At 43.3% G+C, this 14,924-nt stretch overlaps 1 protein-coding gene across 1 annotated transcript in view; it reads right to left on the bottom strand.

Moving 5' to 3' along the window:
• The window catches only part of ACSL1 (acyl-CoA synthetase long-chain family member 1), an 80,695-nt gene that overhangs the window by 41,082 nt on the left and 24,689 nt on the right, over positions 1-14,924 (bottom strand). Inside the window, exon 2 of the mRNA XM_018561285.1 lies at positions 14,027-14,239. Within this exon, the coding sequence (XP_018416787.1) occupies positions 14,027-14,221 (195 nt within the window). The 5' untranslated portion in view covers positions 14,222-14,239. The remainder of the gene's footprint in view (positions 1-14,026; positions 14,240-14,924) is intronic.

Genomic DNA, 14,924 nt, shown 5'->3' with positions numbered 1-14,924 from the left:
AACACAACAGGTGTTTCTAAGCTGTTTGAAATTGACACCAGACAGTTTTTCTTGAGATTTTTGAGAATTAGTTACTTTACAGTGCCTGCAGTTACAGGCTCTTTTACAGATTGTTATGACTATGTAAAAACCTTTACGTCCTAAATCTGGGTAGAGGTGCACTTTAACAAGCATTGGCACAGTTATAATGCAACTTTTTTTTAAATCTGTCTGTCCTGCATTCTAATCAGTTAGGCTGGCCAACAGCTCATTGGCTGCCGGCTCTGTTCGTTTGAAGATTTTCCGACCGGCTCCTTCGATCAGCTGATCAAGGGATGCCTTGAGAAGTTCCTGGAGAACTGGCCAAAACTCGCATAATGTATGGCCAGCTTTACATTGTCCTCAGATTTCTCTTAGCACTACAGAACACCTACCCCAATATTATCAAGGACAGGAAATGTTTTTGTCCAAATTAGTAGATGTCAATGCTCATTCACTGTACAGAATGTATGGAGAAGCAGCATTGTCACCATTTGAATGTAAGTGAGTTTCTGGCAGGATCACCAGGTTAAAATAAAAACAAACCAATGCAGCCACCAAATCCAAGTACTGGTAAACTGCAATATATAACATTTTTGTTCTGGTATTTAGATACACTTTAACAATGTTCTCCACACTGGGGTTATTTAGCACCCACACTGGAGAATAATTAAATCAGATGTTCCACATCTTTATTTTTCTCTCTTCTCACACATTGCAATGCTTGCTTGGAGTGTATTCTCCATGGTTTACACAAGCACAGCAGACAATTCCCTATCCAGCATCCTCATCTACACCTTCCTGTCACAAATCGCAAAGGTATGATCCAGCTGAAAGATTCTGCTCTTACCAACAAAGCTAAAAAAAAAAAAAAAAGAAGTATCCATGAATTTCTGTAAGCAGACTGAAGCAACACCATCATGCCTCATGTGATGCTATGGCTTCCCTCACTCTAATATCCCCTGTGACAAGGATGTCTAGTGTTCTTTCATGCCACACCGCTATTTAAAGTGAAACTGAATTAAAATGTGCATGGTTATTAGGTAACATTTAGAGATGTCAAGTTTGCCTAAGTGGTACCCTGAAAAGTTTAAGCTTGAGAGATCTGCAGTGAGATTTGGTGATGCCACTACTATGATGCTCACTGTTCTCCTTGCTGGAGGCTAACATGAAGAAAAGTCCTGCTTCTACCAAAATGTTCACCACCACACAAACACACTGCGGAACAAAGGCATAAATCAGTAACAGGTGCAAGATCAGGGAGAGCACAAGCAAGAACAGTGACTGGTGCTTTATAGGCCACATGCCACTTTTTTTTTTTGTAACAAATATTTGAAAAAGGATATCCCAAAAAATTGTCGTTTCCCACAAGGGACCTCCTTTGTTGCATCAACCTCATACAGCCATCAGGTACATTCCTTTAATGGTATATTTAATGGTATCATACCATTATCATACCAGGGCAATAATCCAGGTATAAAGGGAAAATCAACCTCCTATAGGTTTATCACTGCCAGTGATAGACTGCAAAGTATCCGCTGGGTCCATGCTGTTTGTCCAAAAGCCCCAGGGCACAAACATTCAAATCTCATCTCAGGTTCTGCCTGAGCTGAATAACTTTAGCCCTGCATCTCTAAGTACAGATGGCCAAATTGCAGAGTATTAAGTGAAAACTACATTCCTTCAGAATAAGTCCTCGTTCTGAAGGTCACTGCTTTGTGTGTGTTTAAAAAGGAGAGCTATGAGGTGAGTGCTTTTCACTCACCTCATAGTTCTAACCAACCTGTGACAATGAGACTGTCACAGGTCGGCTCAGTAGATCGGGAGGTGAGCGAACGCATACCGGCGTTCGCTCACCTCTCGATCCTGTCACGGCTCTCTGCCGTGACGGGAAGGGCTGGATTCCCCCCTCCCCGCTCCGCCAGCGCTGACTGGAGGAACGGACGGGGGAGAGGCCGGGTACAGCTGGCTCTGCCTCTAGATACTGAGCTTAGGGTAACGGGAGGACGCTAGTTTGTGTCCTCCCGTTACCCTAAGGAGAACTATGGGGAAAAGCCTTTACCCCATAGTTCTCCTTTAACTACATTCTCCTTTAACTACATTTCTTGCATCAAGGACTCCTCCTCAGCATGACAGGTGTGATAACCTTCTAGTTTCCAGTTGAAGGAAGGATTTCCCCAACTTCAGCACTAAACTTGCACTCCAACTGGCCACATCATGCATGGTTTTGTGGGTCGAGTGAATTCAGTGGTCCAGAGACTGAGCCGGTCTCTCCCAAGTTACCAGAATGTTGAATTGCAATGGTCTGGAATTATATTGGGCATATTAGACTGCGTTACAGGAGGCCACAATCCAGAACAGAACTTTCATGCAAAAGCAGAGCTTTGGTCAGCTACTGGACTGTAGAGCACGAGAGCAGAAAATCTAGTTTGTCCTATGGAGAAAAACATTGCTAAAGGGCCATATCCAGGACCAGGCCTAGATACTCCAAGCACCGACTTCTAGAAAATTAGGATCCACTCAAACCTCTGTAGGTACCATTGTTGGATAGATCAAAGGACGTTGGCTTATAGAGTCCAACTGTTCGATCAACAGAAGGTTGTTCAGATATTTAACTATGGGGATGCCCTGAGAGTGAAGCAGAGCAGGAACAGGGGCCAATGCCTTGGTGAAAACTGAAGGTACACTGGACAGACCAATCAGAAGGTCTCTAGGATGGAGGGAAGCAATCACCAACTTACCTGATTCCACGTGGAGTTTCTGTACCTGGAGAAAGGTGTTGAGCATTGTATGAACTAGTATGGGGTGGATATCCCCTTTAGCTTTGGGAACAGTGAAGGAGGTTTGAATAAAAACCCTGGAACCTTTCCCAGAACAATGGCTATGATCTCCTGGCAAATTAGACAACATGAGGCACAATGGAGGCAAAGGCCCGAAAATCCAGCTTGTAGCTCCTGGGAGTGGAATTCTGAATTGAGAAAGCTGGTTGGATGACAAGCGAAAAATCTTCAAGAAAAATACAGAAAGTCCAGTTGCCTTGACTTATTTTTTACAGATATACCATGCTCTGGATGAATGAGAACCTTCACAGACAAATTTAAGAAATACTTTGTTGGGCAATGCATGTTTAATCTGGATTTAATATTGAAAAAATAAAAATTGAGGAGTTTAAATCCGGTTAAATTATTAACTATTTCAGTGGGGCTTCCCCCCGCACTACGAGGGTTAGCTGCTCGTTTTGGTCTAGAGAGGAAAATAAAGCTATCCTAACCGGATCTTCGGAGATGGCCGGTTGTGACAGCGTTCCCTCCTGCCTGTCTCCTCCTACTCTGCAGCAATGTATGTCCCTTGGTGTCCTAGTGCTCTATACACTGTGTATAGAACGTGAGGATATATGGGACCTTAGACCTCTGCAGCAGAGGGGGAGAGAGGCTCCAGGGACCAGACTAAGAGCAAGCTGGCTTACAGGATCGGGCCAGTAAATTATTTGTATTTTCCCCCCTAGACAGAAACGAGCAATTTCAGCCACTGCGAGGGTTAATAATCTTCCCAGAGTTCTTCTTTAACACTACTGGAAGTAAAATAAAAACAAGGGTGGGTGTTAAACAGGGGAGGTTAAGAATAGGCTTTAGTTACACTTCATTCTTGAGTTGTAGGTCCAGGAAACAATACACCAGTATAGCAGCAAACAAAGAGAAGTCAATTGTTACTAGTGGTATAGCTGGGACTCACTCGAAGTAGTGAATGATTTACACAAATCAATCACTTTGTAGCTGTATGCATGGGAGCATAGAGGAATGTTGTGAGTATATGAATGCGTTATTAACCAGGGCCGAACAAACCATGGACTTGAGGTTAGGAATATTAAACATCCTTAATTTCCTTGGAACTAAAGAGATTAAAATTATTTAGCTCAGAGCACAAAATGTAAATTCCCTTAATAGGATTTGAAGTAATATACACTACGGGTAAATGAAGATTTAAGTGTGGGCAAATTGTACAGTAAAGTGCAAGCCATGGTCAAGTTTCCACAGTCTCTGCCCGAGGCTCTTCACTGAAGAGTTGACATAATCGCCTAGTATAAACTGACGGCACAATGGCCAGGTATTCTCTCTGTTCATGTCACTGCCAGAATCATCACCTGATCAGGATCATACTATGCGCACTGGGAGGAGGGAGAGCAAAAGGTAAACATTACAAAGCTGGATCTGGCAACCCTTTCCATTCCCGGTGTTCACAGAAAGGACTGCAAACATACAGGTTACAAAACAGACCAACGCGAGATTCACAACATTTTGCATCTCAGAAAGCAGTAAAGTATTATTTAAAATAAAGTCAAAATGTTAAGCCATTTCAAATCTTGATGAAATCCCTTACAAAGGATGCGGCTCCTTGATGTTTAACCCCTTCGTGATGGGAGACGTACACTGTACGTCCCGCCAGAAAGTGCCCAAATGACTTGTCGCGTACACTGTACGGGACGAGTTATTCGCTGCTTTACAAGGTTGGTAACCGCTGGTTACTATTCATTAATGGATGCTTCAGTATAGAGGCATCGGTACAGAAATGAAAAACAGAAACGAAAAGCTCAGTCATGAAGGGGTTAATAGTTTTAGTTTCCTTTAGAATCAGCTGGTCCCAATATCCTGTTTTAGGATGGCTTCTTTCTCTTGCAGGGTCTTAAGGTGCCCATACACTGCACGATTATCGTACGATAATCTTATGCGATCGGGTTTTCGTACGATAATCGAGCAGTGTGAACGGAGACGTGCGACCGTTTCTACTGTACGGTCGCACGTCTTCTGTCGAACCAGCATGTTCGAAAACCAGCCGGGAATCGTACGATTCTCGGCTGGTTAGAACGGTGCTCGGAAGATAAATGCTGAACGGGCCGGTGTGCGCACGCGCACACTGCCCGTTCAGCATTGCGGTCATCGGAAGCCCGCCCCTCAGGAGGGCGGGCTTGCGATGATCGAGAGTGCGATCTGCCTGTCCAAGATAGGCAGATCGTACGTTTTTTTAATCCCTTTACAACCATCGCAAGACTAAAGTCTTGCGATGGTTGTAGAGTGTATGGCCACCTTTATGGAGGCACCCTTGTGTGTGCTAGTAAGCTGCGTGTGTCTACAAAAATTGAAGCCTGACTTTCAGTCACAGCCCTCACCTTAAAGCTGAACTCAGGGCACAAAATCTTTAAATATATTTATTTATAGCTAAAAGGATATAAATCTACTTTGTGAGAACTAAAAATGCATTTTACAAGGCGATATCTGGGTTTTCAAAGTATAAGTGACACCATCGCTGTGCTGTTCATAGCCTGTGCAGACAAAGTTGTGTGTGTGTGTGTGTGTGTGTGTGTTTGGGGGAGGGGAGGCAATAGGCCCCACCCACTCCTGTGTGGTGCCTGAAAAACACCATAGGAGGGGGTGGATTCAAGACCAGTCACCTTGCACAAGGAGACAGCAGCAGACACTGGTCTTTCTTACAGGAAGCTCCTGCACATAAGCAAAGCATCACACTGGATTAAGTGCACAGAATTGGAAGAAATACACAAAACACACCAAGATTCAATGAATATTCATGCCTCTGTATTTAGGCCATATTTACTTATCCCAGAGTTCAGCCTTAAAAGACACTTCTACCCTTTCTGTGACATTAATGTGCTATTACTCTTTGACTATGCGGCCAGGGAAGACGTTGAAGTAAATGTGCACCTGTGAACCCTTCTAGTTCTATGATCACGCCATCACCGCTAGCCGCAAATATCAGACTAATGAGGGGAAACAATCAGTATGGTTCCCAAACATGTGATCACAAGGTCAGGTCAAGGTGATCATGGAGTTTGTTTACAATCAAGCCAGCCCACGGATGGCAGTGTGCCCTCGCTAAGCTTGAAGAACGAGATAGAGCGATTAATAACATTAGTGTGAAGAGATGCAACTGTCTGATGATTAAAAAACTGTGAAATAACCACAAGTGCATTTGTCATCTTCGCAGTAAAATGAGCAATGTGTTTAGTTAGCTGATGCATAATGAAGCTGCTGGATTTGCTGTGACATCTAGGTCTCAATGACCTCCCGATAACACACACAATGTGTCCAGAGAGCGGAGAGCTGATACAGTGGATTATGAAGGTACCGCTAGGTTTACAAGCTTGGGAAGTGGAGAGAACATTAGCACAAATGGACGGTTTCAGCCTTTGTTTGTAGAAATGTCACTTCTTACACTCGTCTTTCCACCACGCCATGACAAGATGTCCTCTTGTAACCCTATGACACCTCAGAGGCAGGGCGTGTAGCCGTGGGAAAAGGGCTTTGCAGGGCATAAGATCCAAACACCTGAAATGTCAGCCGATTCAATTACAAAAGCAGCCCGGGATTTTGGCAGATTTGAGAAAAGTAAATTTCTAGAAAACGCAGGTCAAGGCACCTATACATAAGCAATTTCTTCTGTATATGACCTTTCCAAGGGTATTGTGCACTGATGGTATTGCCTATCCCGTTCTTCAGGTTCGGTGACCTATTGTAACCTAAAGTTGTGACTGCTATTAACACATCAACCAGCATTTTGTCCCGGAGCTGTTTTCACTGTGGAATCTCCCCATTCCTGTAGCTTTAGTGTGTTCATGAAGTATTGAACAGGGCATGGCCAGAAAACAGTTTCTGCCTTTGTTTTGTGAAAGGTTGAATTATTGATGCTGGAACCCATTTTTAGGAGACGGGAAAAACCCAGAGGAAAAGCTGCCCTGTCTGGCTGGGTCTCATTTCCTCGAGTTGTGTTCAGGGTTTGTTCTTATGTATGGTATAACAACCAAACGGATAATATATTTTAGTTTTTTTTTCTTTTTGGACCGATTAGAACCCCTCATGTTTTTACTGCTATCCAAATCAATCTTGGAGAGATTCCCTCGCTTTCTGCCTGGGTGACAACATTTTTACAAGACAGTTTCCAGCAGGACTAAAATGTCAATGACGCAAACAGCGGTTCTGGCTTTCCCCCACTATATTATAAAAAAAAATTAGTCTGTTTTGCTAAAGATTTTTTTCTTCTCTTGTTAACACCGAGGCGTTACTAGAAGCCTTAGGGCCCCAGTGCAAGAAACCATGAAGGCCCCCCATCCCGTGGTAGTGCATGTGTGTAATCCCAGTAGAAAATGTTGGCACCTTGGCGGTTTCTGGGTTAGTGCATGTGTGTAGTCCCAGGAGGCAATGGCTGCGCCTCGGCGGTTATAGGGTTGGTGCATGTGTGTAGTCCCAGGAGACCATGTTGGTGGTTACCAGGTTAGTGCATGTGTGAAGTCCCAGGAGGCAATGTTGGCACCTTGGCGGTTTCTGGGTTAGTGCATGTGTGTAGGACCAGGAGGCAATGTCGACGCCTCGGTGGTTACCGGGAATGGGCTTTCCCCAAGTAGTGGATTGCAAAGGCCCAGGTTGCACAAGCGACCGCTGCAATCCTGGTAGTTCTGCCAGCCCTTTAACAACTTAGTCCCCGTTCACACCTTCACTGAGGGCGTCAGGAGGAGGAGGACGGGAGATCAGCTCCTTGCTGATCTCCGTCCGGGCTGTGAATGCAGAAGTGATGTGTATTACATCACTTCCGCATTCACCTGTCAGTCATCTGGCTGCTATAGCCAGAGAGAAGAAGCTGATAAAGCAGATCTCTGCTTCATCAGCTTCTTTTGGGGTCCACAGGTGATATTAGGGGTCCTAGAGACCCCTAATGTCTCCATAAAGAGGACCTGTCAGTGTGCCTTTGCTATTATATAGGGGGATTGTTATCCCCCTCTATAATAGCAATAACAATAAGTGCAAAAAAATAAATATAAATAAAAAAAAATAAAAGTAACACATAAAAAAGTAAAATAAAATAAAAGTCACATATAAAAAAAGGGGAAAAAACCCCCCCAAAATGTTTAACTCCCCCACCCCCACGTTTACGCGCCTATAAACGTAAATACGCGTCCGGTGCCCCAGCGCGCAAAAATTACAATTGCGCTACACATGTTACATATCGCCGCGAACGTCGCAGTGAGAGCAATCATTTTAGGGCCATCAATCACTGATAACACTAAACTGATGAGCGGTAACAGCTTTTAAAGCGTCGCCTATGGCCAATTTTGGGTATTATCGTTTTTTGAGGTTTCGCGCGCGCACGCAATTTTAAGGCTTGACATGTTTAGTGTCTTTTTACCCGACGTGACCCCATCTTTTATATTTTACCAAAAAATTGGGTAATAATAAATGTTTTATCATTTAATATAGGGGAAACTGTTTTTTTTTTTAAATTTCGGTAATTTTTCCTTAATATAGTAAAAAAATAAAACCCCCAGTGGTGAATAAATAACACCAAAAGAAAGCTCTATCTGTCCCCAAAAAAGGGTATAAAATTCATTTCAGTACAGCGCTGCATGACGGAATAAATGTCAGTCAAAGTGCCGCAGCGCTGAATACTGAAAAATGGCCTGGATGGGAAGGGGGTTTAACACCGCGGATGTCAACTGGTTAAAAAAATTATTTTAGGAAACATATTTTTACCCAATTTTTGGGTAAAATATAAAAGATGGGGGTCACGTTGGGTAAATAGACACCAAATATGTCAAGCCTTAAAATTGCACGCGCCCGTGAAATCGCAAAACTACCATGGCCAAAATTGCCCATAGGCGACGCACAGTTTAGTGTTTAATGGCCCTAAAATTGTGGCAATAATTGAAGCGATCGTTGTTTTTGCGTGTAGGTGCACCTAACGCATTTTTGCGCATGTAGGGGGGGGGGACTTTAAAAAAAAAATTGTGTGGGGTTTTTTTGTGTGTGAAATTTTTATTTTTTACTTTCTTTTTTTTTTTTACACCTAACTTTATTGTTGTCACATAGGGTGCTAAGAAGTACCCTATGTAATAACAAATTACAGTGACAGGTCAGGTCCCCTTTATGGAGACATCAGGGGTCTCTAAGACCCCTAATGTCACCTAGGGACTCCCAGAGAAGCTGATGAAGCACAGATGTCCTTCATCAGCTTCTGTACTGGAGAGTGACAGAGGAATGCGGAAGTGATGTAATATACATCACTTCCTGCATTCAGAGACCGGGAGGAGAGCGGAGGGAGATTGTGTACTGACCTCCCTCCGTTTTCATCGCCCAAGATGGATGCCATGGATCGCGGGACTGCAGCGGCAGGCACAGCAATGGCGAGAAGAGGTAAGGCGGGAGGGGGCGCACCCCGACTTGCATCATGCAGACGCCGGACCGCTTGTATGTAAATGGCCATCGCTGGCGGTTTCCCGCCCGCGCGTGATCAGGCACGAAGGACGTCTAAAGACGCCCACCCGCATCCAGGAGACTCCCATCCGGCCGTCTTTCAACGTTCGGCGGACGGGAGGTGGTTAAAGAAGAACTCAGTGCAAAAAAAAAAAAATTATTAACCCTTTAAGTGGAGCTACCCACACATAGCAGGGTAGGCTCAGCCCTAAGGCAAACAAACATGAGCCCTAAAAACAACAAACATTACGATGTGCCTGTGTAGCCGGCGGAAACACAAAAAAACTGACTTGGGATGGAAGGAGGAGTCTATTTATTTAATGTGGTTGATGTGTTTCCTGTTGCAGGCAGCCTATATCTCGATGGCTGTCCTGGAAGATGACTGGGGAAAATTATTAACCCTTTAAGTGGAGCTACCCACTCCAGCGCTGGTATGTCTCTCGGCGTCCTCATGTCCTATACACTATGTATAGAACGTGATGACAGACAAGACCTGCAGCCAAGGGGAAGAGAGGCAGGAAGGAATGGCTTAAGAGCAAGCCGGCTCCAAGGATTGGGTGAATAACTTTCTTTAGAACCTAGACAAAAACAAGCAGTTAACCCTTGCACTGCGGGGATAGCCCCACTGCAATGGGTTAATTAAAGTTTTGCCTGGAGTTCTTTTGTAAGCACTGCGGTCACACACGGAATCTCTTTTAATCCCCCTCAAGTGCTCTACCATTTTGTAAATTAAAGTCCTCAAAAAGGACAAATGTGCACATCTAAGATTGTGACATGCAGTGACGGCTAAGGAAGTGGCCCCAAAGATTTCCAATTGTCAGGAATAGGCAACTTCGGCACTCCAGTTGTGGTACAACTACAAATTCCATCATGCTTCTGGGAGCCATGGCTCTGGTTGTCTGAGTCTTGCAATGACTCATGGGACTTGTAGTTCCACAAACGTTGGCTTGCCAAGGTTGCCTACCCGATATTTATTTACACTCCACACGCATTTAAATTGTGGCACGACTGCTTTGGCAGAAAAAGAATCATATTATAATTTTACAGTGTATGCTTAAGGTATGGAAAGCTAATTTCATCAACATGAAATTACTAGGTTTCAAGTAAGTCACGATGCTTGTAGGGCTGCAACCAACTAATCGATTGAATCGATAATAGTTGTCAAGTATTCTCATTATGGATTAGTTGGTTGGATCTCCTAGCTCTCTCCTACACACTGGGAGGAGAGCACAGCAAGCAGTGGGCCGGTCCAATAGTCAGCCTGCTATTGGCTATTGCAATTTGAATGGCAGATAACAGGCTGGCTATTGCACTAGCCCACTACCTGCTGTATTTACATTCAGCTGCTGTCTGCATAATCTTGCCGCTGGCAGCTGTCATTCCCTGGCTGAAGCTATTCAAGCACCATGTGCTTACAATACAATTATTTAAAAAAATTAAAATGATAAAAAGGGGTAAGAAAAAAATAAGTGATTTGTTTCAATGGCACCCCAGACATGCCTCCCACCCACAGCCCGCACTGGAACCTACGATACTGCAATGCCGTACATTCCAGTGCATTGCGATTGCAAAATATTGTGCATGCAGTTAGTTTCTGAAGTAAACTCTATGTTTGTAAAACTGCATTTGTTCTTAAATTACGTATGGTATTTACTTAACTTTTTTATCCGGTTAAAAAAATTATCAGCCAACTAATCGATTATGAAAATAATCATTAGCTGTAGCACTAGATGCTGGCTTATCTCATTACTATCATACTGGTAATATTCATCTCAACTCACCTGGTGAATTAAAAAGGAGGGAACCTGCTTCCAATAAGCAGTGCAAAGAACGCTAAGGTGCTGTGCTGTAACCCACAGCAACTAGAGCTGCAGCTAACGATTATTTTCAAAATCGGTTAGCCGATTATTAAGTTCGATTAATCGGTTAATCGGATAAAAAACTTAATAAAATACATTTTAAAAAATGGCTCCAGTGATGGGACTTCTAGTTTGCATTGAGATTGTAGTCAATCACAGGAGCAAGCTTGGAGCAGTGGAAGTAAAAGAAAAGTGTGGGTAACAATATAGTGAAATAAAAAGTGAAAAATTTATACAGCAATGAATGCAGAATGGCACCGGCTAAAGAGGACTCCAAAATAGTACATTACACAGCACAATACCACCAGCTATAGAGGAGTACAACAAATCCCAGCAACAGTACATTATAGCTGGCGGTATTCTGCATTGCGCTGTATAATGTACTATTGCTGGGTTTTGCAGTCCTCTGTAGCTAGTGGTATTCGGCATTGCACCACTGTATAATGTAATATTGCTGGGATTTGTTGTACTCCTCTATAGCTGGTGGGGAGGAGGTGTGTGGAGCCGTGAACAGGGCCAATCAGAAGCCGATCGATTGAAAAAGTTGACAACTTTTTCAATCATCGATTATAATCGATTATGCCGATTAGTTGTTGCAGCCCTAACAGCAACCAATCAGAATTCTTATTACCGACATCAGACTAATGAAAAGTTAATTCTAATTCACTGACAGTTTGTATTGCCGTTTTGCTTTTTCTCACCAAATATGCTTGTATCAGTTTACCAAGCTGAATTATTTAGAACCCTTGTCCTTTGGTTTTCATATTACCGCATTGTGTAGGTGTATAAAAAGGCAGTTTTAATTATTGATTTATTTGAATCCTAGCAGCATCCCAAGATATGTACAGAAGTGAACATGGCTAGCTTGATATTATTACATTTTACCTTTTGATGACACACACAAATAGTAACATAGCATGAAAGGCTGCACAACAATACAAGTGTTACATGTTGCTTCACTAATGCTTTGAGGTCACCCCATAGCTTTGATGCTATCTGCAGACATTTTCTACTAAATCGTACTAAATCTAAATACAGTTCTCAAAAATGTTATATGTGGTCACATGACCCCAAAGCTCTGTGCCCTTTCTGTGATGTTGTGGTTGGTGGGCCTGAACTCTCTGCCAGACAAGGCCCTGGAGTGATGAACACCAATGGGCAATATTACTGCGCTATGGGATGCTAGGGCTGGAGTGTGCCGCTGTATTATACATTGGTTTTCTGTAGAGCTGCAACAATTATTAGATTAAGTCGACGATGGAAAACGTTGTCAGCGTTTTCCATCGTCGATTCGTCGGCTAAAATTTAAATTTCCCGCTCGCCGCTCACGTCCGCCTATTCGCGGCTCCATACACGAGTTACACTGCGGATGCCACGTCCACATGCCGCGTACCCACCATACAAGCTGGACACACGCCCGCAGAGTACGCCGCCGCAGCGACTTACAGCGGTTCAGAAACAGGTAAGGGGGACCCGTTTTGTTTCCCGTTTAAAAAAAAAAGCGGCACACTGCAGAACACCAGCAGCTATAGAGGAACAACAAATCCCAGCAATAATATATTAAAGAGCCTGTATAATGTATTATTGCTGGGATTTGTTGTTCCTCTATAACTGGTCAGTGGTAATCTGCATCGCGCAGTATAATCATTATACAGCGCACTGCAGAATACCAGCAGTTACAGAGGACTACAAATCCCAGCGATAGTACATTATAGTATAATGTTGTATTGCTTGCATTTGTTGTATTCTTATATAGTTGCTGGTATTCTGCATTTCGCTGTATAATCATTATACAGCGCACTGCAGAATACCACCAGCTATAGAGGACTACAAATCCCAGCAATAATACATTATACACAGCGCAATGCAGAACAACGCCAGCTACAGAGGACTACAAATCCCAGCAATAGTACATTATAGTATAATGTACTATTGCTGCATTCCTCTATAGCTGCTGGTATTCTGCACTGCGCCGCTGTATAATGTACTATATTGCACACCACACTTTTTTTCTTTTTTACTTCCACTGCGCCAAGCTTGCTCCCGTGATGGACTACAATCTCAATAGAAACTAGTAGTCCATCACTGGAGCCTTTTTTTTTTTTTCTCCAATTAATCGAACTTAATAATCGGCTAACTAATCAATAATGAAAATAATAGTTAGCTGCAGCCTTACATCCAATCAATGGTAAACAAACATACCAATTCCTTCCTCACTTAGCTATGCACCCCTATTAGTACACCAATCTATATTATCGTCTAAAAATGCTTTTTTACAAGAATGGCGGAAAAGGGAAAATGAGCCACAGCAAAAGAGGAAGCAGATGTCAGTTATTTGTCTTGAGCACATTACAAAATGAAAGCTACCACCTGACGGGTTACACCACAATCAGTCTTTATGTATTTATGACTGCACTGGTTCATTTCCTCCAGCATTGTACTGAAGCATGTTCATCTACTGAGAATATACAGAATTGATGTAGTACTATCACAGCCACAACAGTAAGGTGTGCGCGCAAATACAGAATGCCAAAAGTGCTAATTATACTTTAATTAAAAGGCAAGTTACATGTGGTTCTATTAAAGCAAAGTTAGAATTGTAACAAAATGTCAAAGTTTAAGCACATCCTCATTCACTTACAAAGTTTTTCTTCTGCACAAATATGTACGTCACCATTTCTATTTGCAACCCCAAACTCAAATTTACAGGCTATTACAATTAACAAGCTATTACAGTTTACAAAGAACCTGGCTCTAAAGCGCTGCGCAAACTGTTGGTGCTATATAAATCCTGTATAATAATAATAATAATAATAAGAAACGCTGTGCACAAATATGTAGTTCCCCTCTGGCTGCTTCTGAACACGGATATGATAAAAGATAATAAAGGGTTACCTTCACTTCCACTGACTGCATGGCTAAGTCACACGGGGGCTTCAGGGCTTTTGGTCTCGTAGCGTACCAGTAAGTTGTTAAAGCAGCAAATGCACCAAAGCCCATCAAAGTGTTGGTGGGAAGAGTACGTACATACTGACGAACGTCTCCTAGCTCAGGGATCCGGAGACTCTTGAATATCTCGTGTGCCTGCATTATTAGTGCTCTCTAGACCTGTGGGAGGAGCAGAGAGGGAGGGAGGAAAAGCATTAAGAAAAGTACAAAATTAACCGTGCAAGTGTCTTTGTAGAAGGTAACTCTACTCGCTACATATAGTAGTTGCTTAAAATCAAATAAAAACCAGGTATGCATTTTTTAATATTGAAAATGTTCACAGATTAAAATTGCTCAATGTTATAACGGAAACCTGTACATAGATAACTGACCTTCAGAAAAAGCTACTTGCCTGGCTGTAATGGCTCTGATGCCTGAGCAAGCATGCAGCCAGTTAAAGTTCATCGCCAGGCAAACCAAATAACTACCCTGGTAGTGGGACTACCCTTGCACTGCAAGGGTTGAGAGTTTGCTTATGCCCACAGAGCAGGAAAAAGCTGTTTTACTTACCTGAGCCCCTCTCCCGCCAGCTCCCTCCCTCAAAGGACCGCTGACATGTCTAATGTTGGTTTCATAGACCTGCATTAGATGCGAGGAAGCTGAGGAACATTCCACCAAGTGCTGACCACCAGAGGTGGAGAGTGCTGACCACCAGAGGTGGAGAGTGCTGACCACCAGAGGTGGAGAGTGCTGACCACCAGGGGAGGAGAGTGCTGACCACCAGGGGAGGAGAGTGCTGACCACCAGGGGAGGAGAGTGCTGACCACCAGGGGAGGAGAGTGCTGACCACCAGGGGAGGAGAGTG

Source organism: Nanorana parkeri, unplaced genomic scaffold (assembly GCF_000935625.1).
Source record: "Nanorana parkeri isolate BGI_ZX_2015 unplaced genomic scaffold, ASM93562v1 scaffold513, whole genome shotgun sequence".
In the NCBI taxonomy this organism is placed as follows: Eukaryota; Metazoa; Chordata; class Amphibia; order Anura; family Dicroglossidae; genus Nanorana; species Nanorana parkeri.
The sequence above is the reverse complement of the archived record's forward strand: the minus strand, read 5'-3'. Positions and strand labels throughout refer to the sequence as shown.